General features: G+C 44.6%; 1 protein-coding gene across 1 annotated transcript; it reads right to left on the bottom strand.

Annotated features, from left to right (window-relative positions):
- Positions 1-423: 423 nt before the first annotated feature.
- On the bottom strand, positions 424-16,685 carry LOC121341915 (broad substrate specificity ATP-binding cassette transporter ABCG2-like). Its single transcript, XM_041415875.1, has 15 exons — positions 16,380-16,685; positions 15,747-15,806; positions 14,356-14,470; positions 12,627-12,779; positions 11,761-11,918; positions 10,545-10,696; positions 9,217-9,333; positions 8,107-8,372; positions 7,486-7,568; positions 7,027-7,116; positions 5,496-5,620; positions 4,985-5,139; positions 3,443-3,532; positions 2,181-2,293; positions 424-1,302 (listed from the first exon to the last, which is right to left on the bottom strand). The coding sequence occupies exons 1-15, from the start codon at positions 16,652-16,654 to the stop codon at positions 1,155-1,157; spliced, it is 2,100 nt and encodes a 699-aa protein (XP_041271809.1). The 5' UTR covers positions 16,655-16,685; the 3' UTR covers positions 424-1,154.
- Positions 16,686-26,018: the final 9,333 nt, after the last annotated feature.

The following is a 26,018-nucleotide window of genomic DNA, read 5'->3' as shown; positions in this document are numbered from 1 at the left end:
AACGTGGTACGAGGTTACTTTGCTCCAGCCGTTAAAGGCAGTGAAGCCGAACCGAGAGCGCCTGTACTGTCAGTGCGATCGTTTCCCCCTTCCCACGTAACGCACCGCTCATTGCAAGAGCCGCCAGCCCGACCCTCACAGGAAAACTCTTCAGTCCTAGGTTTGAGGATGTCTTCCTTTGGCTTAGCTGATCCGCTTACCTCTGCAGGTCTTAATGCGATTTAAAAGCATCTCTTCTGCTGCTGATGAGGTGGCCAGGAGACAAGTAGTGGCACGACAGTCCTGTGGGGACTGTGGTACGTGTTGCTGTAGTTGCCACAGCTGTATCTACACAATTTTTTTTTCAGTGCACAGTGTAAGTAACACTATATACAGATAGTGCAGCTAAGAACTCAGTCTGTTGTTAAAAAATTCTGCCAGGAGTAAGTATACAAATTTTTATTTAGAAAGTAATAAAGAAAAGGGGCATTCTCTCTCCTCCTTTAAAGTAGTAAATATATTTCTTGCTGTTCATGGCAGGGGGGGAAGTTTTTTGGTTCTTTTTTTCTTAAGTACAACAGTACATATTTATCTTCTTAGGTGAGATGTCTAACACCACTGCTATTCAGTTTTTAATAAAGCTAAAGTTGTTTCTGGTAGTAGCTTCCACTGAGAAGCTACTACAAGTACAACTGTTCTTTCCTGGTAATGAGTGCTTGGTCTCTGACTTCAAACTCAAATGCATCTCCAACACATTGTGAACCGTCCCTGTCTCTCTTCAGATGTGACAAACACTAACAAGGGACAATACATCATTGTATAAATGCGACCGTCACCTTCCACCTTTTGTGATGGAGAAGCTCACATGTTCAATGGAATATTTTGTGTATAAGCTGGCCACAGAATAATAATAGTTTACAATATAAAGTTTGATATGTACCTAAGAATTATGAGAATTGTATTTTCTTAGGAAAAATCACTTACACAATGTACATTAATGCATTTCTTCTTAAAACCCACAATCCTGTGGAGATCATGCTCCAGAAACAGGGGAACAAGCTTCCCATCTGAAGTCCAGCAAAGTCAGCTGAAACATTTTGGCAATCTCCAGTAGGCCCTAACAAGCTTTGCAGTTTTAACACCTGCGAAGCTGCAGGGCAAGGCAACACAGGAGTCTATGTGAACTTCCTCATGAACCGGAGTTTTGCGTAGGCAATGATAAGGAAGATAACAGTCATGCAGAAGAGAGCCACGATGTTTTCCCACATTGCCCAGCTGGTAGGGGCAATTCCTTGGCTGCACAGGTACGCTTCACCAGAACACCTGCAGAAAAGCACGAGGCACAAGTTCATATTACTATGTAGCACACATCTTCAGGTAATTACTTTTATTCCTGTTTTACAAAGATCCTTCTACCCTCAACTCTGCGAAACAGGTGATAGAAATAGAGAACCCATCACCAAATAAAACTCAAGGGACAAATCTATATCTCTAGTTCTCAATTTTTTAGTAGCAACCTAATTGTTCTTTATAGATAACTGGCAATTTATGAGGAAACCTCAGAACCATCTTAAACCATGGTAAGTACAGAAGCATTAGCTTCCCCTCAACAATCACTGGAAGTCCAAAAGCCATGGAAACAGTACTCTAGCACTGTTCCCTGCAAAATATTCAGCCTGCCATCCTTCTAGTACAAATCACAAGCACTTTCACTGCTACAGCTTAAGGTATCAATAGCCAAGAGTATTTCAAATGGGGCAAAATAGAGCACTGTGAGAGAAATACCTTGGCTCTCTCTGTATCTGCAGGGAGGTTAATATTAAAAAGTTCTGTGAGGGAGGCATATTTCTGATCACAGGTCTGCTGCTTTCTAGCAATTCTGTACCTGTCCACACAGTGCATTTCCATTGGTAAGTTACCCTGGATTTGTTTAGGAAAACTGATCAATTAGGGCTAGGTTATCAAAGACAAAACTTAATTTAGCTCATCTGTCTATTTTTACAAGTAAAGTTTCATCCCTACTTCACTCTTGGGTAACTGTGGAGTTTTACTGTATATCCTAAAATACATTACTTTGGGACATGTTGTTGAGACTGGCTTGTAAGTGGTTATTCTGCAAATAGTACAAAAATTTGACACAGTCAGACTTCCCTTTAAGCAAGCCATCATGATCAGGGCCAGAACCACCATGAGTTACTTACATTTCTTCTGAAATATTGGGGGGACAACTGCCTGTGTCTCCCACTAACACTGTAGCATTTGAATTCTTCTCACCACAGAAGTAGAGATCTCTGTACTCATTCACCTGAAGAGCCTAGGGAAAAAGGACGATGCCAGATTTCTGCAGAGTTCATGGTTTGCACTGTTAGAACGTCTGTTGAAACACTTCAAAGGAACTTGATTATTAGAATACACATACCACCATTCTTGGAATCATATGTTCATGTTCCTTTTTATTTTCAAGCTCTTAGACCCTGCCTTTCTTAGCAACTACTCCAAGTTCTACATGCAAGGTGGTTTCTCAGGCCTTGGCTTCAAAGTTACTTACAGGTTTCTGTCTTGCCAGCTACAAGTTCCTGTTCACCCACATTCACCTGAGTCAATCTACTGATCCAAAAAAATCATGTGGCTGCATGCAGATACCCCAGCATCACCACACTGAAGGCATGGCAAAGCCAGCCAAAGCAGGAGGTGAAAGGTTCCCCAGCTCTAGCATCCTGCACTCACTGCTATCTCAGAGGACACTTCCACACTGAGTAACACTGAAAAGCCATCTCAGTGATACCCAAATAATGAGGTCTCACACATCTCCCACCCTGCACCAACTCCAGTACTCATTTCAGTCATTGTTACTTGAAGTAGGACACTATTCCTTCCAAAGAGGCTTGGCAAGGATGCAAACAGGAAATGGAAACACAACTCCCACCTGTGACCTGCTCTATTTGCTGTGTTTCAAGCAGCTGCACCCTTAGATTTCTAGTACCCCAGCTCCTTACTATTCAGAAAAGTCAAATTTCATTTCAGAGGAAGCCACACTGAAGACTGAGACACTCATGCACTACAGTAAATCCTTTAACCAGTTGGAAAGTCATTGTTCCCAGACTGGCCACCCATACAGCAGTGTCTGGAGAGGCTGTACAATACTTGATTTTATTCTAAACCTACTCAGGCTAGCAATTAGTGCCTGACTGGACAGCTTGCTCTGCAGCTGTCCAAGCAGCACTAATTCTGTAGCACAAAATGTTTGTTCAGTCCCTAACACTTCCAGCTCTCACACAGAGTTCTAAATTTCGCTTCCTTTTTGAGGCTGGCTGGTTTATTCTTTTTTTTTTACCATGTTCATGCAACGAAACCAACCAAATCTGGCTTTTAAGAGAACTTCATACTTTATACTCAAAATGTCTCCAGGAAGCAGCAGTGTGGCTACATTACTCAGAGGAGACCAATGCTACTTTCTACTCACAGTGAGGCCGTATCGGGGGATGCTGAAGTACTTGAGCCAGTTCAGCCAGCCCATTACTGAAGGGAGGTTCACTAAGAGGCCAGAAAAGATCTGAAATAGAACAGAGGAGATTGATGAGTCACAAACTCTGTTTACTGCAAATAATACCATTCCTGCACAGATGCTGCAGCTCCCAGCAGAGGTGCACTGGGATTGACAGACCTACTACCGCTGTCATCCCTGTACCCACAGACATGAGTTGGAGCCTTGCAGCACTTCCACACTGCTGGCCCAACAGCACACCCCAGTACTTCAGCTGAACTGCTTGCAAAGAGGTCAGAAAGGTTTTCTACACCGACATGTGAGCTAAGAAGCATGATCGCAACTTCCTACTGAGGAGGACTGTCCTATGGTAAAGGTAGGCAGAGGCTAAACAAGAGAAGAGAAACGAAAAAGAGATGAGAGACTGGAGAGATGAGAAAGTGGAGAATCAAAACGGAGAAAAATGGGGAGCCTTAAGAGCTGTTATTATTTCAGTCTTCCCCTCTGTCCTACATCTTTCATCCATGCTTTCTCTCATCTGGAAAAAGATTTGCTTTTACTTCTTATCACAAGTGGTTTTCATAGCTAAACATGACACTTCAGCCTCTGCTTCATCACAGGTGATCTAGTGCTTATTCCACTGACTTTCAGGACATGCATGTGTCACTCCTTATACACTGTGACTTAACTCAGTGTCCATCAGTTGCCCTTCAGTACACATGCACAGTTCTCAACCACAGTGAGCAGCTGAAGCAGTTCACTGTCACTCGGCTTATTGCAAAAGCAGCTTAAATTGCAAATTGAAGAATAAGGAATGTACTGTGGCTCAGTGTACGTACACAGACAGTGACCAGGAATTATCTAACAAGAAATACGTAACTTGGTAGATTTTACAGTCAAGACATTTCATCACAAGCATCACCTCTTTGAAAAAGAACTCACAGCTCTCATCTCCAAGAAGTCAAAATTCCTTGCTCTCTCACTTGTTCTCTTCCTTAAAAAAACCCTTGGGGAAGAGTACTGAAGTAATTTCTTGAACCCCAAGGTAATATTGAATTACAAAAAAAAGAGAGGGTTTGTGCCTTTTGTACCACTTGGGCAGCAAAAATTAATGCAAAAAAATCAACAGTTTATTTATCAATAAAGTTTATTTCAAGGCTTTTTCCTTTTAAATGATCTAGTTGATCACTTCAATTTCTAATACTGGAAATGCAAGATTTTTTAAAATCAATCTTTGTAAGGACAACTTAATTTTAAAAAGCAACACGTGTTTGGAGCACACCGTTTGGAAAGCTCTGGTGGCATCATACCTACTGAATTGCACCCAACCCTTAGACTACAGGTTGGCAGAAGTATATCTTTTTGACTACAGTGACAATAAAATCAAAAGCATGGGGCTGACATGCCACTGGACTATGGGTATTTTAGCCTGCCTAGGGTAAGCTCAAGTCAGTCCTCTCAGCTGGTCTCAGCTCTTCCCTCCCCTCCACCAAAGGAGCACACAGCCCCTAATATACTTACAAGCATCAGGACAAAACAAATGGTGATGAGCAGATTGGCCACAGCCACCACATCCATTCCAGCACTGATAGCCAGGGACATGGCTGTGGCAGTGTAGGACACCAGTATCAGGGTCAGCATGAAGAAGAAGAACCGCCCTGCAACAGCTTGGTATCCTGTCAAAAAGCAGAAAGGTAAGAGTGCAGTAAGCAACCACATGACGAATTCCAGAGAGGTACCCTTGGATTCCTATACAAGACAGGCAAATCAGGAAGAAAGACCAAGTCTGGAGTTGGCAGGAACTTTGCATGCTTCAAAGGCCCAAAGAGCATTACCAGAAGACGTTGTCAGGCAGGTCCCTGTGTCAGATTGCTGGTGTCTCTGCCCCTGCCCCAGAGTCCTCCAAAGTTATGATGCCAAGCACTTAAATCAGCTAAAGGTTCAAGTAGCAGTATGTTATAGATACAGGAATCTGGCTAAGTCAGAAATGTGTTGGAAGACAACAGGTTCAATGAAAGCATCAATTCTTTACCAATCATCCAGTAACTGATGCATGAGAATATGATGGCTGGAGTAGTTCTCATGGGCAGCAGATCTCCTATCATCAAGGCCAGGAAGTAGGCAGACACACGGTAATATCCACTGGTGTACTGATGGCTGCGAGGACAGGAAGGAGGGGAGTTGTACAGATTTACAGGTTCTCTAGGAAGCAGGCTCAGAGTGTGTGTTTTATTTCTCCTGATTTGTTTTCTGCTCTTTCTACCACTGACTCCTCTCTATGCAAATTGCTTATATTCTCTGTGCTATCACTGACACTCTATGAAGTAAGGGCTGGTCTGTCTCTCAGACCCCACAGTCAAATAGCACACCAAGTGAATGAAACACTGTGTGACTGCTACGTAAAATATAATTAAAAAAACTCCCAAGTCTCTTCTCAAAGAAAAAGATCCTTAATACAAGAGCACAGGGAAGCACTCTACACTGGAGGAACACTTCATCCACTGCTAACTCATACAGCTGCTTCCAGGGAAGAAGGAATGATACCCAACAATGGGAAAACACCTTTGGGACATCAACTCACCTCCAGTTCAGGACAATTAAATGTCATTATGATTGTTTTGCTGTTTAATGGAGCTCATGAAAAGATGCTTTAACAGGTGAGGTGCCTAAATCCCCATTGACACAGCTGGTAAACTACACTGGCAAGCATGGCAGACTAGCAAGAAATGGCAGTGTGGGGGAATTTCACTCCTGAGCAGCTGTTAGGGACAATACCAAGCTGCTCTGAGCAGCCTGTGGGTGGACATGTAGATTCCAGGCATAAATCTCCAGTTTCTGTTTTACTGCATAGGATCTGTCTCTCACACTTCTATTGTATGAGCTGGAGGCACCTCCAAACTGCACTTTTAACATATATGTATGTATACATGGAGTATACTGTATCTACATGCATTTACATTACATATGTATACACACATACAAAAACATATATGTATATATATATACATAACTATAAAGATATAATACATAACATTATAAGTAAATTACTATATTTCATTATCTATTAATTACTTATAACAACGTAATAATCAAGCACATCCCTCTAAACACAGAGATGCGCTTGATTATTAACAAGCTCTTGTAAGCCAGAGAGCAGCTCCCTTCATCCCTTGTAAAGTTTTTCCAGGAACTCTCCCTTCATTTTTGCACAGTCTTGCCACTTGGGGACCATTGCAAGACTGTGTGTCAGCCCTCGTGAGAAAGAGGGCAGGAAGGATTCACAGTCTGCAGGATTCACACACAGACCTCAAAACCAGCTGTTACCAAAACTGGGTAGGAAAAACAGTAAGCTGTCACATAGCAAGCAAGTAAAAGCATTTCCTCCTTCCCCCAGCTCTTAGTATTTCAGCTCCCTGCTCTACAGACTAACTTAGCATTACTATTACAATCTCATGTTGCAAGGGAGCAATCAAATCTTTGGTGGCAATAATTTCATTCAGCGTGTAAGATACTGCCCCATCTCTTTCCAGGGGATGAGACAGTCCAAGTGCCTTACTACTTACACAAATAGTTTCTTATCTCTGATGAATAGCTCAATTGCAGAGACACTGGAAAAACACTGGTTTGTAGTGACAAAAAACAAGGATCCAACCCTAGAAGGCAAAACAGAACAGTGGAAAAGTGAGGAAACAACCAGATCAAATAGTGGCAGCCTCAGACATCATCATACCATTAAGTCAGTGCTTTTCTCTGTCCATAGAATGGAGATACTTAATTGTGCTACTGTAAATCTTAGCTGTATCCTTTATCTTCCCTTTTACACCCTCTTTGTACTTATGTGCAAGCCTGACAGATCTACGGCCCCTTTAGTACCCTTGGCAATTCTATGCTGCAGTGCACTGAGACTTATGAACCCAACCCTCCTTTGTATTTCAATTGGATTCCAAAGCCTTCCTTCCCTGTGCCTCAAACCTGTCTGCTACAGACAGAAAAATGAGGAAAGCTTTGGCTTTTTATCTTACCGATTCTGAATGCCACTTCGGTCCAGTTTTACACCAAAAAAGATAGCACCCACAACCAAGGCTAGAATTACAGTCACTGCAATCTGGAAGTGGGGGAAAAAAAAAGGTAAAAGGCAATCCTTCACATAAGTAAAAAAAATAGGAACTAACATTATCAAGTCATATGCAGGGCTTAAGATTCACATTTCCCTAAAGCCTTGCTCTTATGAGGCAATGTATACCTATGACACACACAATTAAAATCCTTATAACAGTTTTTCAGATTTTATCCTCTTCACTTTTTTACTGTGCTCTTTGGCTAGGTGAGTTTAGTAATCAAGTTTAGATTTTAAAGTGAGGCACAAAATTAGTATCACCCTAGAAGATCCCTATGTGACCCAGAGAATGGAGCACTTTTCCCCCTACCCCAATCTTCAGTGCAGTAGTTCTTATGCTAAACTAAACTGGAGATTTTTTCCAAAAGCCACAGAAGTAGCTGAGCATATCACTCCACTTAACATGGCAGTGGCAAGGACTTTTCTGTTTCCCTAACTGCCTTTGAAAACATGTTCTGTCCTAGAAACTGCAGATTATGGGATTGAAAGCAGCAAGAGTCTGAGACTTTTAGCAATTGTTACCTACTTGTGCAATGGAAGCCTGTGGGTTCCTGATGAGATTTTTCAGGGAACGCTTGGAGACCCAGTACAGCTGAGTGAAGAATCCATTTGCATAGGTGATCTCATGCTCCTGCTTGGATAGCCTCTGCTTGCTTCCCCGTCCAAGCTCCACTTTCCCCAGTGCTTCCTTTGTGCTCTGATATAGGCTCGAGCTGAGATACTTCTGGTGCAGCACATCTACCACACTGCTATCCACATTGTCTTCTGTCACTCCATTTTCACTGCTCACTTCTGAGTGAGAAAAAGAAGATATGGCTTGTGATTCCCTATGAACCTGACTTTCAGATATGGCCCATCAATAAGCTCAGCAATTCTGGAGGCTGAAGAAAAAGGGCAGAAATGCCCAGAGAATTTGAGTTGTTTAAGCCTTAGCCCGGAGTTTAAGAGGCTAGCTTGAGTTTTGCTTACATTTTTAGTTGGATCTACCTAATCTGCCCATTCTTTCTGGCACAAAATGGTCATATTCTTGTAACATGGCACCAGAAAAACCTTTGTTTCATTGAATTTGGGAAAAATCAGTGTTTGCTCTGATTCACATCACTTTCTTTGATGTGAACAACTGTGTAACTGCTTTACAAAATCTATTCCCTTACAGTCCTTCAGTCAACAATGTGCTACATGATCCCCAAGTAAGTATTTCCACACATTTCACTCACTATATTGGTAGAAAATTTGTTCTCTAACAGTTCCTATCTCTTTCACTCTCCTGTAAATCCAACACTCCCTTCACCTATCTACCTAGTCTTCTCTGCAGCAGCCTCTTATGTGAAAACTTATCAGCTGCCTCTTGGGACTAAGCAGTTCTACTTTTTCCAGTCTTTCCCTCACAGGCTTTTTAAAAATGTTTGGTATTTGTCATTGCTCTCCTATACTACTGAAGTGAAAAAAATCCATTTTAAAAGTTTTCTGATCTCTTTAAAGAAGCCCAAAACAAACTATATCTATTAGTAGGAACAATGAAAAGATAATGAAATGCCCTTAGATTCAAGGAAACCCAGAGAATAAAAGCTTGCCATCACCACATACAATTTCCCTTCTATACTAGCCAGCAGTGGATTTCTCCTTCACAATTTACCTTTTCCTGTGTCCACAGGTCCACGGTCTTCCTTGTTTGCTGCCACAGCAGTTGAATCACCATTTATGACATCAAGGAAGAAATCAGCTGGATTATTGAAGGGTTCACATTCATATCCTAAAATACAAAAGCCAGAACAAACCAAACCAAAACCACACATGCAACGTGTTTGCATTGCACAGGGCACGCCTCAGAAGGTCAGGTCTAATACTATATCACTTTTCCATAACCCTGTTACCAGAAAACTTCACTGCTTTTCCTAAGTGTTACTTTACAGCAGTAGATGGAAAGGATTTAGGAGATGGTGAATCCAGGGTATCTGAAGAGCTTCAAAGCTGCTTATTCACTGATTTCAGGTGAGGAGGAATCTCTAACTTGCTTCTACCTCAGCTCAGTATGGACAACTCTTGCCTCCTTCCCAGAGCTGTTCAACCACATTTCACTCTGAAAGACACACAGTTCCTCAGCAGAGGATCCTGGATGTTTGCTCTACACCCTCAGATATTTCTTCCAGAGGCTCAACTCTTGTTGGTGTTTCCCTGGTCACAAGGATGAAGAAGGGCTGCCCAAGAGCAGCTACTTATAATGCAGTTCTAAGTATGGGACAAGGAGGAAATTAAAAACAAACAAATCCAAAGACACTTCTACACCTTCCCTGAGAGAAAGGAAGTGGGCTACTAAGAGGAGGAGCTGACACAGAAGTACTGGCATTGGTTAAACCACCTCCATTAAAAAGCCAGGGAAAGCTTACAATCTAATGTGTCCACAGCTGCATCTAAAGATTGGAAGTTCACTCCATATTCTCTGTTCATTACAGTCAGACATCCTCACCCTGCTCACTTGAAGAGAGGGCAGCTACTCAACAGTGCAACTATTAACCCATCTTAAGACATACCCTAATTCAGTCCTCTTGGTTGCCCACCTGCATTCAGCATAGAGCATGTTTTTGGATCAATCTGTACAGATTGCTGCCAATCTGCAGGCTGTAGTTTAAAAACCACTAGATCTGCCACTGAGGCCTGCTACAGCTACAAGCATTATCTTGTCTGTTGGACAGCATGCTTATACATATCCAAGTGATTCTTGATTTTTGTCCTCATGCAAGGCAAAACAAAGGCAAGAGAGAGCCATGGTCTCTTGTCTGAAAATTTTTAAGTTTCTCATTCTTTTTCCTGTTCTAACATAACACTGCTTAGACTGTATGTGTACAGTCTCTAACATCCTAGTGATAGAAAAGCAAGGACCTGTTATCCCATGCTAGGGCAAGAATCTACACACAAATTTAAATCATGAGCCAGTTGCTTTCGCTCTTGGCATGCAAGACTTACCGATAGAACTGAAGTACTCCAGGGCATGTTTTGCAGGACCGTGGTACAGCACCTTTCCCGAAGCCAGTAATGTCAGACTGTCAAACAGCTTGAATATGGAATAACGGGGCTGATGGATGGAGAATATGATGGTTCGCCCTCTTCTAGAGAGCCTGACATAGAAACAAAACATCTCTTAAGTACACCACACTTTGAATTTCAGGAAGGCAAACCCCAAGTATCAAAATCCAAGACAAATACTTGGCAACTTCTCAAGGTCTTGACCAGTAAAACCTTCTCTCCCTTCTCTACCACTGTATCAGATGCTGCCTGCAAGACAGCACCCATCATTATAGGAGACCATCACTACAGCCCAGGTAGCCAAAGTATGATGTTGTCTGTAGCCCACAAAGACTGAGGCCACAGCTGTGTATAAACCCTCCTTAGATGTTTTTTATACCAGATGTCAACTTGACTAACTGGAAGAGTCCTGCTGTGCTCAATGGCAGTACCAGGTGGTGCTTATCAGGCTGTGGAAGTCTGGCAAGCTGAGATTTCTCTTAGCCCTTCTGCTGAAGATTTACTCTAAAGAAAATTCAAACCAAGTTTTCCTCAAAGCTTGTCAGATGCTCTTTCAAATGCTTTAACACTGATGCCCAACAAGGACCCTTGATGATCAAAGACCTATATCCACAAACTCCAGACCAAAGCAATCCCCACAAGCAAAACCAGACAACATGCCACAAACCTAGAAGCAGGATTAGAAAGTCATTCTTGTTAAATAAGCCTCTTTCATCCTCCCTGCATGTAACTTTGTTCTAATTGTCAGAAGACACCTCATCTCCAAAACATAGGACACTCAGGGTAAATTTGCAGGTGAAGTTTTATCTGAGTTCAAGACTGTTGTTGGGTAATAGACTCAGATGGAAGGCCAAGAAATTATGATTACAAGGCCTGACCTCCCAGTCCACCCTTTGTTGTGGCAAAGGGAAGCTGTCCAAGCTACATCTGCTTTTTGGGCTCCAATCCAATGCTTGCTGTGGAAAGATTCCCATAAGCTTAAAAAGGCTTTGGAAGAGACACAAACAAATAATTTACCACTACTTCTAAGTATATTTGTCTAGTTTCTATGTTTTTGCTTTTTAGAGGAGCACTAGAACTACTCAGTCATAAGAACATTCCTTTTTTTACTAATGAGTTGACAACCAAATTGCAACCCACTGAAAAACTGACTTACTTCTTCAGAAGGATGAGGACTGCATTGGCTGTGCTGGCATCAAGGCCAGTTGTTGGTTCATCCAGAAAAAGGACTGGCGGCTCTGTGATGAGCTCCATCCCAATGTTGGTTCTCTTCCGTTCCCCTCCAGACACTCCCCGGATCAATTCAGTTCCAACCTGAATGCAGAAGAAATCAGATATTTGCAACAAGACCCAGTCAGTACATGCTCTGCAGTTGTGGGCTTTCCACACCTAGCAGCCATTTTCACTTTCAGAGTCCCTTTAATGAACTCTAGGACCAAGAGTAGGTGAGTTTGACCCAGTGTGAGGGATTGTGTAGCAGTATGCTAAGCCTGATTTTCAGAGGTACCAGGTGCCTTACGATTTCAGGGAACAAGGATGACACTGACAAGGAACAGACAGAGTGGGGCCACAACATTCAGAGGAAGCATTGGTGTGCGGGGATGCCTTGTTTTGGTAGCTTGCCTGTTAATACAAGGTCTACACAGAACTTTTCCATCACAGACCAGTTTTCCACCCCTCAGAGCTTTCAGAAATGAGAAAACAATTTTCTTGTCTGGTTCCACAAAGCCAGGAAGTGACTGAACAACTTTCCAAGATGCAATGACTAAGCGACTCTTTCCCTTCTGAATTTATACAACATGCTGGATACGGCCCAAAATCTTCCCCTTTTAGTAGCAAATACAAATACCTCTCTCCAAGCTCCCTCCTGAGCTGGAGACTGATTTCTTGCATGCAATATGGTTTAGTCAGGTTCCTGTTTGTCTTCCTGCAACTGCACTACATACACCATACTGCCCAGAGACAAGTCGTTCAATTTCCAGAGGTAGCAGGATTTCTGAGAAAGGTGTTCTTGCTGCTCACCTTAGCATCAGCCACTTTGCTTAATCCGAGCTCATTGATTATCTGGGTGACTCGTTCTTCCTTCTCTTTAATGCTAATGGAGCTGGGGAGTCGCAGCGCAGCAGAGAATTGCAGGTTCTCCCTCACCGTCATCGTGCCCATAACAACATCATCCTGAAAGTACAAATGGACAGTTGGAAAGACTCCTCAGCTGCTGAGTGGGCACAGGAGTCCCTTAGTGGCAGTTACTGGATAAGCTGTTTGCACACTACAGTGGAACCCAGACTGAAGGACAGCTCCTCCTTCAGATTTTACACGACATGAAATTCAAAGTCCTTCAGTAGCAGTCAAGGGGAGACTGTAGCCCCGCAGGCTCCACAGCTTACACCAAGCACCCCCTCAGCCTGCTTTCAGGCTGAGAAGTTCAAGTGCAGGCAGTGCCGGTGTGTACTGCACGTGCATTTTTCTTACTAGCCAAAGTGAGGCAGGGCAGGGAGTGATTTTGTAGTTGAACTTCTGTCAGTCCAGTTGGAGCCAAAGGACTTTGCTAGTGCTCAGTGCTCAAGGTCTGCCCCCAGCCTCCCATTCTCTACTCTCAGATCCACCAATAGAACTGCTGGGTCACTACACTGTGAAACTGTTTAGTTTCACTGGAAACTAAACTGTGAATTTAAGCTTAATACCAAATATAACCAGCATGACACCTTCACTCTCAGCATGAATGGAGAGATCACCAGCAGTTTTATAGGGATAGCATACAACTTAGCATGCCTATATGCTTATCTGCATAAAAATGATCCTATAATTATGTATTTAGGACTTAAGTGTTTGTAGTTTTTGGCCCGTCTTTATTGATCCAGGGAGTACTACATGGAGTGGGAAGGGGGAGAGACCATTTAACGTTTCACCAAGTTGCTTATAATTTTAAAGTTATGTCTGGCTGCTTTGGACATTTGAGAGACAAATGCCTCAAACTGGGAAAACTGAGAAACTTACTGGCTTTTCATCAGCCACTGAGGATTTGGGGATCTCTGACCTGCAGGATCAAGATTTAGCACCAGTCTCATCCCATGGATCCTGTGGAGCACCCCAGCTGGCAGCTTTCAGCTGCCTGCGTCACATCTGCCTGCAGTCAGAATCCTGGATGGTTTCCAGATTTGGCTGCTCATACGACTGCCAAGAATCCCCTTCTCCCCAAGCTCCCCAGGGCTTTGAGGGTCTATTATTGGTCCAGGCCTCCACCCACTTCCGCAGATTCAGCTGGCTTTTCCTGCCTCTGAGTGGAATGAACCTCTGTCACAGCCAGCTAGAATCAGAGGAAGAACAGCAGGGATCTATTTATTTCCTAGAATTATTGTGTGATAGTCTGAAGGTACTTCTGCCAGCTAGAACTGCTTCTGAGTTTGACAACAAGAGATTTTGGGTGTCATGGTTTTTTCCCTCCCTTTTTAAAAAATCTTTGCTAGCACTTCAGGGCAGAGCCCAAAGGCCACGTCACAGTAGCCCAGCAATCTGGACATCCATGTGGCTGTGGGAAGACAACCTCTGCTCTTGACTAGGCTAGGAGTAACAGTTTGATCTTATTGTCTTCCATATCCCAGATTAAAACTAAAAACTGTAACAGTGAGTTACCAAATTAGGCTCTGTAGGGATCACTGAAAATTACCTAAACTAGTCATTGATGCTTCCGTCATCTTATGTGGTCTTCCATCCCAAGGTTTCCCAGGCCTCCAGGAAGGCAGTTACTCACCTGCACAACATATCCTGAGATGCACTTGAAATTTGGAGGTTGTGGGATGCCATCAATAAGCACTTCTCCAGACAGACCTGCTGGGTCCTTTCTGGCAGCCAGCACATCTAGGAGACTTCAGACAAACATTAGGCATTAGGTTTTGCAACAACTGCTGCTTTTACCCTTGACTGGTTAAGTACCACCAGCCAGGACTGAGTTACAGCCTGCTCACAGTGTGCTGCAAACCAGAGAGCACAGGAAGGGGCTTCCCCTACTCTGCATGCTGCAGCTCTTTGTACAGAAAGTCTGGTGTACATCCAGGATTTTCCAGCACACGGTGTGCCACAGCAGTATGGCAGTGTACAGACGCTCACAATTCACAACAGTCAACCCCCTACAGACATAAACTTGGTCTGTGTATTTACAGATAACCTCAAATGCACAGAGACAAAAGCATCCTGCTGAGTTGTTGCAGGCTGCTCTCCAGCCAGGGGAGCACTGAACTAACTCCTCTTATCTCAAGGAAATTAATCCATATGGGTGCAAACAAGACAAGAGTTAAGATTAATTCTACAAAGTAATTTTTTTTTTAGTGTATCACTGGATATTCTCCTTACTGCCAGTGCAGAGGCCAGCCTGTCTGCCAGATAAGTAAACTGCCCTGATGAAGTGCTGCTCTTGAAAGCATCCTGATTAACCAGCAATCTCCTGAGAAAAGAAGATCAATGGTCACCACAAAGACAGACCTCTGTGAACCCTGACCATATTTCTGAGCATTTGACTCTTAAAGTCAGTGAGTGACAAAGAGCTCTCTTATGACAGGAGAGAAAACAGCATTAACACTGGATGGAAATAGTCTACATGGCATTTCTTGTGCCTTCATCCAAACAACTCAAGAATGTGTGCACCCCCACCAGCAGGCCACAGCCAAGCTGGGTTAAGGAACCAGAGCATCCTACAGACATTACACCATATCACTGACAGTTGTCACAGAAGGGTCTGCCCTAGCAGCTTCAAGGAACAATTGTTACAGAGAGTTCAGAGGGGGTGACATCTTCCATGCTCCAGGGGAGCTTGTGCCCCATCCCCACCCCATTATCAGTGAGAACAGAGCCTACATCTGAGCTCCAGACACCCCAGTTCTGCCTGGTATCTTAACTCAGGCCACCACCAAAGATGACTGCAGTAATATGGAACACCAACTGGAGCAGATAAGGCGTGTGACACAGTCATGGTGCAAGAACTTTAGCAAAGCTGACAAAGGGGCAGGAGGTCAAGCTGCATCACCAGGTTTCTCAAAGGCATGCAAAGGTCTAAGCGTGCAGATACCTCACATCTCCCGAACCCTCAAAATCCCAAATATACTTTGAACAGCTGACTGTCCATTCAAAAGAGCAGAAGATACTCACGAAGATTTCCCACTCCCTGTTGGCCCCAGGATAGCATTCAAGCCTGGTTTCATAATGCCACTGGAAGAAGGAAAGAGCTGTTAACAAATAAGGACATTTACAAGGACCACCCATATGCAGATTTTAGTAGATGTGAACAAAACGCTATTGAAAGAAAAACCTCAGAGATTAAAAACTTCTTAAATCTGAAATCAATAAGCATTTTTTCTTTCTGTCCCAGACTGCCAGTCAGAACAGAATGAGAACTGGACATAAAAAGCAATCTACGTAAGACAGAAATTAAGTGTCCTCCCTGCTCAGCAGGGTCTTGAAAAGAAGCAACAACTGCTCTCTGTTGCTCATTTCCTCTGACTGCACCTTGAACCATAGTTAAGGGAACCCTCAGATCTTCTGGCCAAAGAGTTCACACAAGTTTGGTCCTAATTTGCTCAGATCAATAACTGAAACTGCTTCAGCTATATCCCAGCTATTTTGCCTAAAAGCAAATCAAAGTGCTTACATGAGCTGCTGACTGGCAGGAGGGCAGTCATTTCTGTATCAGCACAGCTGGATCTGGGAGGTGACACAAGGTCACTGGTTCACAGCAGCAGATTAATTCCTACCCTCTAGTATTTCATTTAAGCAAACACTTACTTAACATTATGAAGGATCTTCTTTTCCACGATTTTCCGTTTACAAAGGAATCCACTGGACTGCTTAACGGAGTACTGGATGTTATGGAAACTCACAACAGAGCCACGAGGAGATCGGAGGGACTCTTGTGTTGGAATAGAACGTTGGAAATTGCCCACTCCTTCCTCTTCTCCAGCAGAAATAATGCTGTGATCGAACGTGTCCGACATCATGTTCTTGTTACACACGCCAAGCTCCACTGCATGGAGGTCACTGTTGTTTTGAGCAGTTCCCATCTGTTGAAACAAAGAACAGAGAAACACGCAGGGAAGGAGACATGTGAACAAAGGTTTCTCCAGAAAGTGTCTTGGAAGAGCAAGTTCATGCACACCACACCAATTGGTACACATGCCAAGTTTCCAAAAGGATGGACATCCGCACTGGAAGACATCCAGTAGTCAGTCCCCAAAGGCACAGAAACCCACTGATTTAGAACTAACCTTTAAGAACAAGAAGTATGCTCTTGAAGTAAATAACGCTTGCTCAAAGGGCATCTAATGAGGCAAAAACAAGCCTACCTATGATGCTCACCATCTCTGGCCACACAGTCAGTACTACTGATGGAAGCTGTTACCACCTGAAGAGACTCAAGCTCACCTTCTTCAGTCATAACAAGCTTACCCCACTACCCCCCAACAAAGGCAGCAGAGAAAGCCTACTAATGAACCCATATAAAGAACCACAGCAACAAAAACGTTTGTGTTTATGAAAACGAAGGCCAGCCACATGCATCTTGTTTGCTGCGCAAGTCTGTTTCAGAGGTATCAATGTGATTAAAATAACAATTACACATGCTAAAAATTACTGTGATGTTGGGGAAAGCCAAGGTGCTCATCAGGTTAAAAGAGCAAGGAGAAAGACCTGGCCACCAACACATCCATTGCTAGTTCCTCGAATTTTGTGTAAAGGCAGAAGTATCCCACCAACAACCCTTTTCCCACTATCTGTACTTCTTTCCTCACAGGACTGAGAGGGTGATAACTAATAAGCCTACAGTAGTAGATTTCTCAGGGAGAGAGAGAGATGGCCACCTTATTAGGAAACTGGAGCTACAAAAGCCAGATTTAAAGAAACGGGAATTGTCCTTTCCTCTCTGCCTCTTCCTGTCACTGAAAGCTCAACAAGTTGCATAAGTTTTTCCCTGTATAAATAAAATAAAAATCAGGGGCAAAGGAAGGGTTGTTTAGTTTGAACCCATACTGAACTCTAAGGCTAGCCACTCCTGGGAAAGACTTGCTTATGGGAAACAACACAGGATATGCTGGTTACATCAGCAAGAGATGGCTTATACACTTGAAAGGTTGCACAACAGATGATGAGAAAAAAACCCCAAAAAACTAACAGGATGATAGTGACACTAGGGACAAAGACCCTGTTAGACTTCTGAACATTTTTCTTGTACCTGTGCAGGCTAGGCTCTGTGGTTCAGTTCACCGAACACCCTTTTATGCAGGTTTTTGTATAGCAGCCGATTAGCACTGCCAAGCGGGTGTGTGCACGGACGGCACTAGGACGAGAAAAGCCCAGCAGAGGCTACAGGTAGGCTCGGTCTGCAGCAGCACCTCACGGCAGTGCCCCTCTGTCTCCCACCCAAGTCCCGCGGGCTGGTTTCGCCATTAAAGCGGAGCCACGACCCGACCCTGCCGGCCGCGCTCCGCTCTCCTCCCCCGGCCCGCGCCCCGCTGGGCCCGGGGCGGCGGCGCGGAGCAGCCCCCGTGAGCCGGGGTGCCGCGGGCTGCCGGCGCTGTCAGCCCGCCTTCCCGGGCGGGGAGAGCAGCGGGGCAAAGCCCGGGATTCGTTCCCGGGAACCCCCGAGGCGCGCAGCGGGCGCCGGACACGAGGAGCGCCGTGGAATGCACGCGGCCCCTGCGCACCCCGGCGCGGGAGGCACAGGCGGGGAGGGTGAGGCAGGGGCCGCTCTCCCTCCTGCCCTCCCACCTCCTGCAAAGGTCATCACCCCCGGGGCATGGGTCCAGTCCAGCCGGGTCGGCCGGGGCCATTGGCCGCCCTAGCAACTCTCCGCAGGGTGACACTGCCACTTCGGTCTCACCCCTTCCGTGGCAGTGTGCGCCTTGGTGGGCGCAGAGGCGGTCAGGACTGCCTGCTGGCATGACCCGTTGTCCATCAGGTTGCCTCTCCGTGCTGCCATGTGTTCCCAGCTAGGAGAATGTGTGAAATCAGTAATATCGGATTTCCTTCAGTTTGTGGTCAAGCCTGCTTGTCTTCCCATTCTCAAGCACTATTGTCTTTACAAATAAGCTCTGTTTCCCCAGGTTCCTTGATTTTGTGAATGCAGGAAAAGCTCAATTTTATGGTTTACAAGTACAATTTATGGCAAAGCTGTCGAGTCATATTAATTGCCTCTGGTTTGACTGCCCTCTGCAGCTCTCTACAGCATTGCTTTTTTTTCTAACTACACCTTTTGCTAGATCAATTTCAGGCTCAGCGAGGGTAAAATATACCTCTACCTATCCAATCAACAATAATAATGAAAACTCTAAAGGCTCACCTCTCCAACACCTGCCTCCTCTGGGTATGTTGATACACCCAATGCCATTGATGCATTAGGCAGAAGACATCCTGTGAAGCTGCCTTGCTCTGCAGGGCTGACGGGGGTCAGCAGATGGGTTTTATGGGGGTATTAAAATAGCCCTAGAGATCTCTCAGAAGAGCAGGTTTTACCACAGGCTTGCTGAATGCTATCTTCAGTCACTCTATGGGTCAGAAGTGGACTTGAGTTCATGTTTCCTATGTGATTTAACTTCCTCTTTTGGGGAAAATCTGCCTACATTGAAGACTTTTGCCCTAGTGTTTCACCAAACATGCACATCTCTGTCTCCAAAAATATTTAAATCCCAAATACTCACTACCCCTCAACAAGCTGCAGAGGCAATCTTCTCTTGTCATGTGCCTGAAACAGTGAGGCAAACAGAGCCTGTGTTCTTGGGAACAAAGGTGAGCATTTTCTGAGTCATGAACTTGCTGCTCCACATAGTGCCTGCACAGTGGTGCAGGAGAACAGCTCACTCGAGGAGCACAATTAAAAAGTTCAGGTTATTCTTGGCAGCTTTAGTTGCACATCTGCTCCTCAGACAAAGGTGGTAGGTGCCTTCATGCTGGTCATTTTGGGAAACACTACTGCTCCTCCCACACTTCATGGAATGGAAAATCCACTTCTCTGTCCCCTGTGCCTAAGCTCATTCCAATGACAAATAAATAAGCAGAGATGCCAGATATTGGGAGTAACTAAATCTGCCAAATACAGGATCTGGCTGGAAGCTCTGCCTTTTCCCTAGCCCATTCTTCAAGCAGCAGTCTTCTATGCTTCTTCAAGGAGAGCCTGTTTCATCTCCCATCCCAATTAGGAGTATTGTTCAACTGTATCATGTTACTAATCCAGTTAATCTAGCTCACACTCTTGCTGAGGGAGGTATCTGCCAGTACAGGGATAGAAAACAGTGGCCAGGGCTGTAGTTTTTTAAGACAAATACAAGCGTGATGTTACTGTACTTTTCGCTTGATCACCACTCTGTAGGCTGGTGGGTATGCCAGCACTGCTTTGTGCTCCCCATCCACTGAGAGGGGCATTTGTTCTATAAACTGTAAGGCTTTACTGCAGAATAAAGGATGTGGTCTTCACAGAAAGACACCAAAAGCATTAACCCAGTGTAAAGCCCTAGAAAGCACCAAGCTACAATGCCCTGGTGCGTTTACTGGGCAACATTAAACAAATAATGCGACAGGCTTTGAAGTGATATGTTGTGATAGCAAGGAAAGCAAGAAACAGCCTGGATCGTGTTTCAGTTTTCATGCAGGTTTTAGTACAAGTTTGAGATCTTTGCTTTTTCTCCTTAGCTCCTGCTGCCTTGAGCCTCTGATTTGGCTGCCACTGCAGGGTTGCAGAGCAGGAGGGACCATGGTACCATCCTGGGCATGGGGCAAGGGATCTAGCAGAAAGTGAGGCTTTGAGGAGTCCTGCTGTTTCTCCACTGCTTTCTCTAGCATGCTGCTCTCATTGACCTGAGGATCCAGGGTGTTTTTTAATCCTACCTAATGCTGAATTTCGCAAAGCTCATAGAATATTTCAGGGACTTGAACCAGCAAGAGAGTGCATAAGAAATATGTCCAGGAGGAAATGTACAATGATTAGTACTATTGCCCTCTCTATGGAATGCATCAATAAGCAGATCCCAATGCTCACTGTATAAAAGCAGCTCTGAGATCAATGCAGAAGATAGCAATATCAGACATGGTGCTTGAGTGATACTTTCTGGGCTCTTCTTTTCCAGAAGCTCCAGTAAACGACTCCAAAAGACACACCGTGTACAGATGTGTACACATGTACTGAATCTGGTGCATCTACAAATTTAGCACTCTAGGCACAAAAAAAACTCATTGTGATTTTTCCAGCCATGATTGCTCATCATGTCAAAGCTTGTGCTGACTAGCCTCCCTTACTTGCTTAAAGTGCTGCTTGCCTTGGGGAAGTTGACTTTTGCAAGACTTGCAGATTATGTAGAAGAAATCTGACTCTGTCAAGTTTTGTTAATCATTTAGTCCATTATCTGAATTCATAGTAGCACTAAATCCTTAATTGGTTAAAGAAAAGAAAGGGTTCAAGCAAATTTAAGAGCAAAGGAAATCAGTATTTAACTAGCACTGAGATAACTTGGCTTCATTCTGACAGAAATCATGAATAATTAAACTATAGGACCAACAGAATTAAGTATTATCTGGTAAAGCAAGTAATCAGCCAAGGATGTCAGAGATAAACCACATAATGCATTTAAACTACCATGACAGTTCTTCAGGAGTCAAAAAGATGACATCATAAATGTGCTGAGATTTTTATCGTTCCTACTCCTATTATTATTAATGTGTTCAGGAGCCTGCTAAGGAGAAAGCTCCCATGTCCTCTCTAGCCAAGCAGGTCTGGGAGAGACACCAGTTGTGACTGCCCCTGTAGTATTCTCAAGCCTTTAGGACAAGGCCTAGGACTTCTCACCAAGAAGTGCACTGAGCACTGAGACCACAACACACAATCCCCAGTACAATTTTCTCCCACACTCAACCCAAGCTCCTGTGCAGGACTCCTTCAGGTACAGTTTGTCTTGCTATTTGTGAGTCAGGAATGGGCACTCCATCCTTCTGCTTCCCTTTTGAGGGCCTCAGTGCCTGCAGGAGGCTAACAGGATTAAAGTGTGTTTTATCTGTCCCAACTCAGCTCTGCAGAGGTCAGTTCCCTTGATAGACATGAATGTTGACACACACATTGTTACGTAGGCATTTCACCGCCTTCCTCAGGAGCAAAGTCCAGGCTGCCCTATGAGACATTCCTAAAAACTGTTTAACTTTTATCCACTCCCAAGGCCTGAGCTGCTGCCATTAGGATTTGTTGTAGCAGCCCTGAACACATTCAGACGTTTTTTTTTTTTTTTTGCAGTAGGCATACTGTACACCCAGAGTTGCACGCAACTGTAAGTGTGTGAGATATCATTATAGCAAACAGCTTGCATTCTGAAGAAGAAGAGACTGAAAAGTAGCTCTCATCCATAACTCTTCCCTTCTTTTGTGCCTTCCTGGAGGCCCACTAGTACTCTATGACCTTGACAGAGAACTACTGTGCCGTGATACAGGGCAGAGCATCACAGTAGGTGAAAGAAAAAGTGTAAAGGCTCAGAAATCTCCATTGTCCCCTACTCTAACGCAGACTGCAGGAAAATCACATTTATAAACAAGTAAACTGAGGAAGAAAAACAGGGAATCACCAGGTAGCAAGTGTTATCAAAGATAACCCAAAACAGAAAGCCAGACTAAATGTTTGGATTTTTGTCTTGAAGATGAAGGCAGTAACAAAGAGGAGAACAAAGAGAAGGAAGCACTTGGTTGCACAACTCACCCAGTAATGCCACAGGAAAAATCAGAACACTCCTAGGTTACTTATGCCAGAGTTCTTTATGCTCACCTTCCATCTGGCCTCTCTGGTTATGTTCCACTATGTTCCAACTCATCTCTATATTTGGCTTTTTCAGTAAAGCCACTGCCTGGAGTTGTCTTGGCAGCTCAGGTTTTCTAACTGTGTTGCTCTGCGCCTCTCCAGAATAAATTTTTCTTTCCTACGTGCACGGAAAAGGGGCAGAGGGAGCACAGGGTTGCCCAGGAGCCACTGAAGGCCAGTGAGGTGTCCTAGGCCTGGAGGTATTTCTCAGTAATCAGGAGAGGCAGGGGGAGTAGAGTCACAGCAGAAATGCCAAGATAGGTGTGAATGGAGGGTAAATGAGAGTCTGGGTGTAGAACACCAGGAGTGGCAAACGTTGATGACACTGAGCTTAGCTTCTCACCAGGACAGCAGCACATCTAGGGGTAGCTCCTCCAGGCAGTCAGAGTAGGAGAGAAGGGGCAATGAATAAATCTTAATGACTCAAAGAGGGATAGGGCAAGAAACTGAACACTGTAATCTCCTAAAGCATGTGAAAAGACACATTCATGAACAACCCTTGGTCACCAGGCTAAGGATGGAGTAGACATGAGAGGTGTCCAGCTGAGAGTTCCTTGTTCTGTGTCATGACAAGGACCCTGACCACAGCCGCTGGACATAGGTCCTCGTCCTCAAATGCTGAACAGTTCCTTTGGGCACATCTCTCCTCCCTCATGAGTATTTGGTAAGAGAACAGAAGCAAGTACAATCTGTTCTGTTTTACAATAAGGTCATCCTATTCTCTTCATGGTAAAGAATGCCTGCTGGTGGTGTGGCTTCTCCTGGGCTTGAACAGAACAAAACTCTTTGAGGCAGTATTCCTGAAAGGATTCAGAAAGCCTACCATCTCTTGTTGCTGTAACACTTCTCAATTGTGCAGGAAACTGAGAAGAAGCTCTGCCCTTTTGTCTGTCCCAGAAGTCTTTGTATGTACTTTCAAAGCCTGCTCTCTTAGTGAATTCCAAACATGTCTGAACAACCCGGGTGGTTTGCAGCATTACACCAATATGTCTCCAGAGGTGTGTGTGTGCATGGATATGGAGTTTTTCTTTCTGCGCTTGCCTTTTACTATTATTTCTGATGCTTTTTGCAGAAGGGGACCCCACGGGGACTCACAGCCAATGGAAATGATCACTTGGGATGGCTTCTCAGTCACTTCTCAGGCAGCACAAGCAAAGCCAGCTTCAAGTTCCTGCTTTGCATCTTGCTTTGAGTGGCTGTTTCTTAGGCTGCTGTGCCTTCTGGCACCTAGAAGTGAGTGTACCACCAGAGTAATGATTGGTGTCTTCTGGGGACGGCAGTGGCCAGGAAACAGCACCATCCAGAGCTGTTAGGGACATCCTGTGCTGCAGAGCCCTGTTACTGCCATGCACACAGGCTCTCTTGGTAACTTGCTATGGCACCCCTTAGCAAAGCTGGCAGATTCAGGCTAGAGACCCAGGGCTGAACAGCCATCGTTTTGTCAACTGAACTTTTGCACTCCTCCTCCAGCACTCTTCAGCCAGGACTTTATCTCACCACACCCCGCGGGGCTGGCACCCTTCTGTCATCTGCCTGAGTGCCTGCATGTGTACAGCATGGCTGGCTGGCAATGAGCTACGCCTGGCATTTGCCACATCAGAAAAAGGCCCGTATCTGGGCCATTGGCGCTAAAATGTGCCATGTCTCTCCAAAAGCCGGAACATTCCCATTATCATATCCCTTAACCTCTGCGCCCGGGGTTGGGGACCTGGCACTCACCTGAAATTCTCTACATCTACTGCTCTCACACTCCTTGCTGTCACGTTTAGAGACTCGGAATTAGGGTTTGTGTGATCAGCAAATGGATGGCACATCATCTAGGCTTGTAATCAGCTAGATCATCAGGTGCTGGCGACTCCCCTCCCTTTTACAATAGTTGCTGATAAACTCTGAATACTGACAGTTGTTCCCTGATGTTGCTCTTTTCTTTGTAAGGACTCCTCCTAGGGCGTGTCTGTAAAACATACAGGGGCAGGGCAGCCTCCAGCTAACAACCTTCGGTGCTAAAGACTGACCAGTGAGCAGCGGCTCCAAGCTCATAATAGCACACACTAAGAGCTTTTCACAAGACTAAGAAAAAATGAGCAAAACCTGTACAAACCCTTTTTTACAGGTTGTAGGGAGAATTTATCTGCCTGAGATAGATAAAGCTTGCAACAACTACTGAAGTGTGGGGGTCTGGTGTCATGAATTACGTGTTGGAATCCATGGATTCTGCCTCTGTCTTTTCTCTGTCGCCACAAAGGGAATGTTTCTGTATCCCAGTTTCTCTCAGTAAAGCCAATGACAGATTTGTTTCTGTCCATTGAAAACGGAAGAAAAGGGAGTGTAGGTGCAAAGGGTTGTGAGTAGTGCTGACTGACATCTACTGGTAAACCGAAACAGGCTGATAAGGTAACTAGAAGCTTGGCTGTATTTGCATTTGTGGGGTGGGGGGATTTATGTGTTCCTTTTAAACATGAAAAGTTAGGCTTGCTCATTGTTAAGACTATTGGCATCATGTTCCTGGAGAGACACAACCAGGAGCTCTCCGTGTCATGGCCACGGCTGGTTGGGGCTGCTTATTGCCAATACCTGAGCCTTCTCTCAGACATCACTGTCATGCCCTTCACTGCACACATCCACAAATCTCTCTCTGCCTCGCTTGTACTTTGGAATCATGGCTAGGACACCTCTTCCTTCCCCCTTGGCTCTGAACCAGGAGCACACACAGCACCTGCCAGAGTGGGCCTCAGACTACATCCACTGCTAGTGCCAACATAAATAACAGTGATAACTGCTGCTATCTCTTCAAAGCACTTCATGCTCTTCCAAACCTCTTCCCAAAGATTTTAACCACTTCAAGGCACAGCTGGCACAGTGCAGTTTGGAAGGCTACCCTCTACAACTGAAACAAAACACAACCATGCACCTTTTTTGGAGGAACAAATACTTTACTTTACCCATCACATGTATCATCTAAGTAATATCAGCTCCTGATGGCCGGCCTGACAACACGCATTTGAAAAGAAAAGCTGTATGAACTTGCTATTTGGTGTATTGATGTTATAATTCAACCAGCTTGAAAACACAATTAGCAATTGCACAAAAGCAAATACTGGGGCAAGTAAGTTCCATGCCTGCTCTAGGACACATCATATACATGACAGCATGGACAAAGTAACAGACAAGGCACAGTGACATAAAAATGTACAAGAAATATGAGATTAATGCAGGCACATGCCAGTAACAGAAGTTGTTTTACACTGAGAAGCACTAGCTCTACTAAAATCACACCACAGAGGGGAGTGGTCTTTCTGCCAGGAAGGGGGAAAAGAGCTGACCTGGGAGATCACTATAGCCTGCAGTTCTTGTCTGATCACAGCCAGAGCTGGTTTAGGGCTCCTCAACAGGGCAGGCTGACTCCTGTCCCCCAAGTGCAAGGGAGAGGAAGCTGCCAGGCTGTCCTTGCCAGAGAGAAAGGGAGAGCTCCCGTGAGCTGGGATAGAGCCTCCTGCATTTACCAGAGATGGGCAGAGTGAGAGGCAGACATCACTCCCAGCTGCAGTGGCCTGTGAAGACTCCCATTTCCCTTCCTTTGCAGGGGAAAACTGTCTTCCCAA

This window comes from Onychostruthus taczanowskii, unplaced genomic scaffold (assembly GCF_017590055.1).
Source record: "Onychostruthus taczanowskii isolate IOZ18803 unplaced genomic scaffold, ASM1759005v1 scaffold5, whole genome shotgun sequence".
NCBI lineage: Eukaryota > Metazoa > Chordata > Aves > Passeriformes > Passeridae > Onychostruthus > Onychostruthus taczanowskii.
The sequence above is the reverse complement of the archived record's forward strand: the minus strand, read 5'-3'. Positions and strand labels throughout refer to the sequence as shown.

Bases quoted from the DNA above. Each gene is read 5' to 3' on its own strand.
- LOC121341915 (XM_041415875.1), bottom strand. From the start codon at position 16,654: ATGGGAACTGCTCAAAACAACAGTGACCTCCATGCAGTGGAGCTTGGC. The intron at 12,780-14,355 runs GTGAGTAACTGC...TTGTACTTTCAG, and splicing joins TCTCAGGATATGTTGTGCAG to GATGATGTTGTTATGGGCAC. The intron at 2,294-3,442 runs GTGAGTAGAAAG...CTTTTTCCCTAG, and splicing joins TCCCCCGATACGGCCTCACT to GCTCTTCAGGTGAATGAGTA.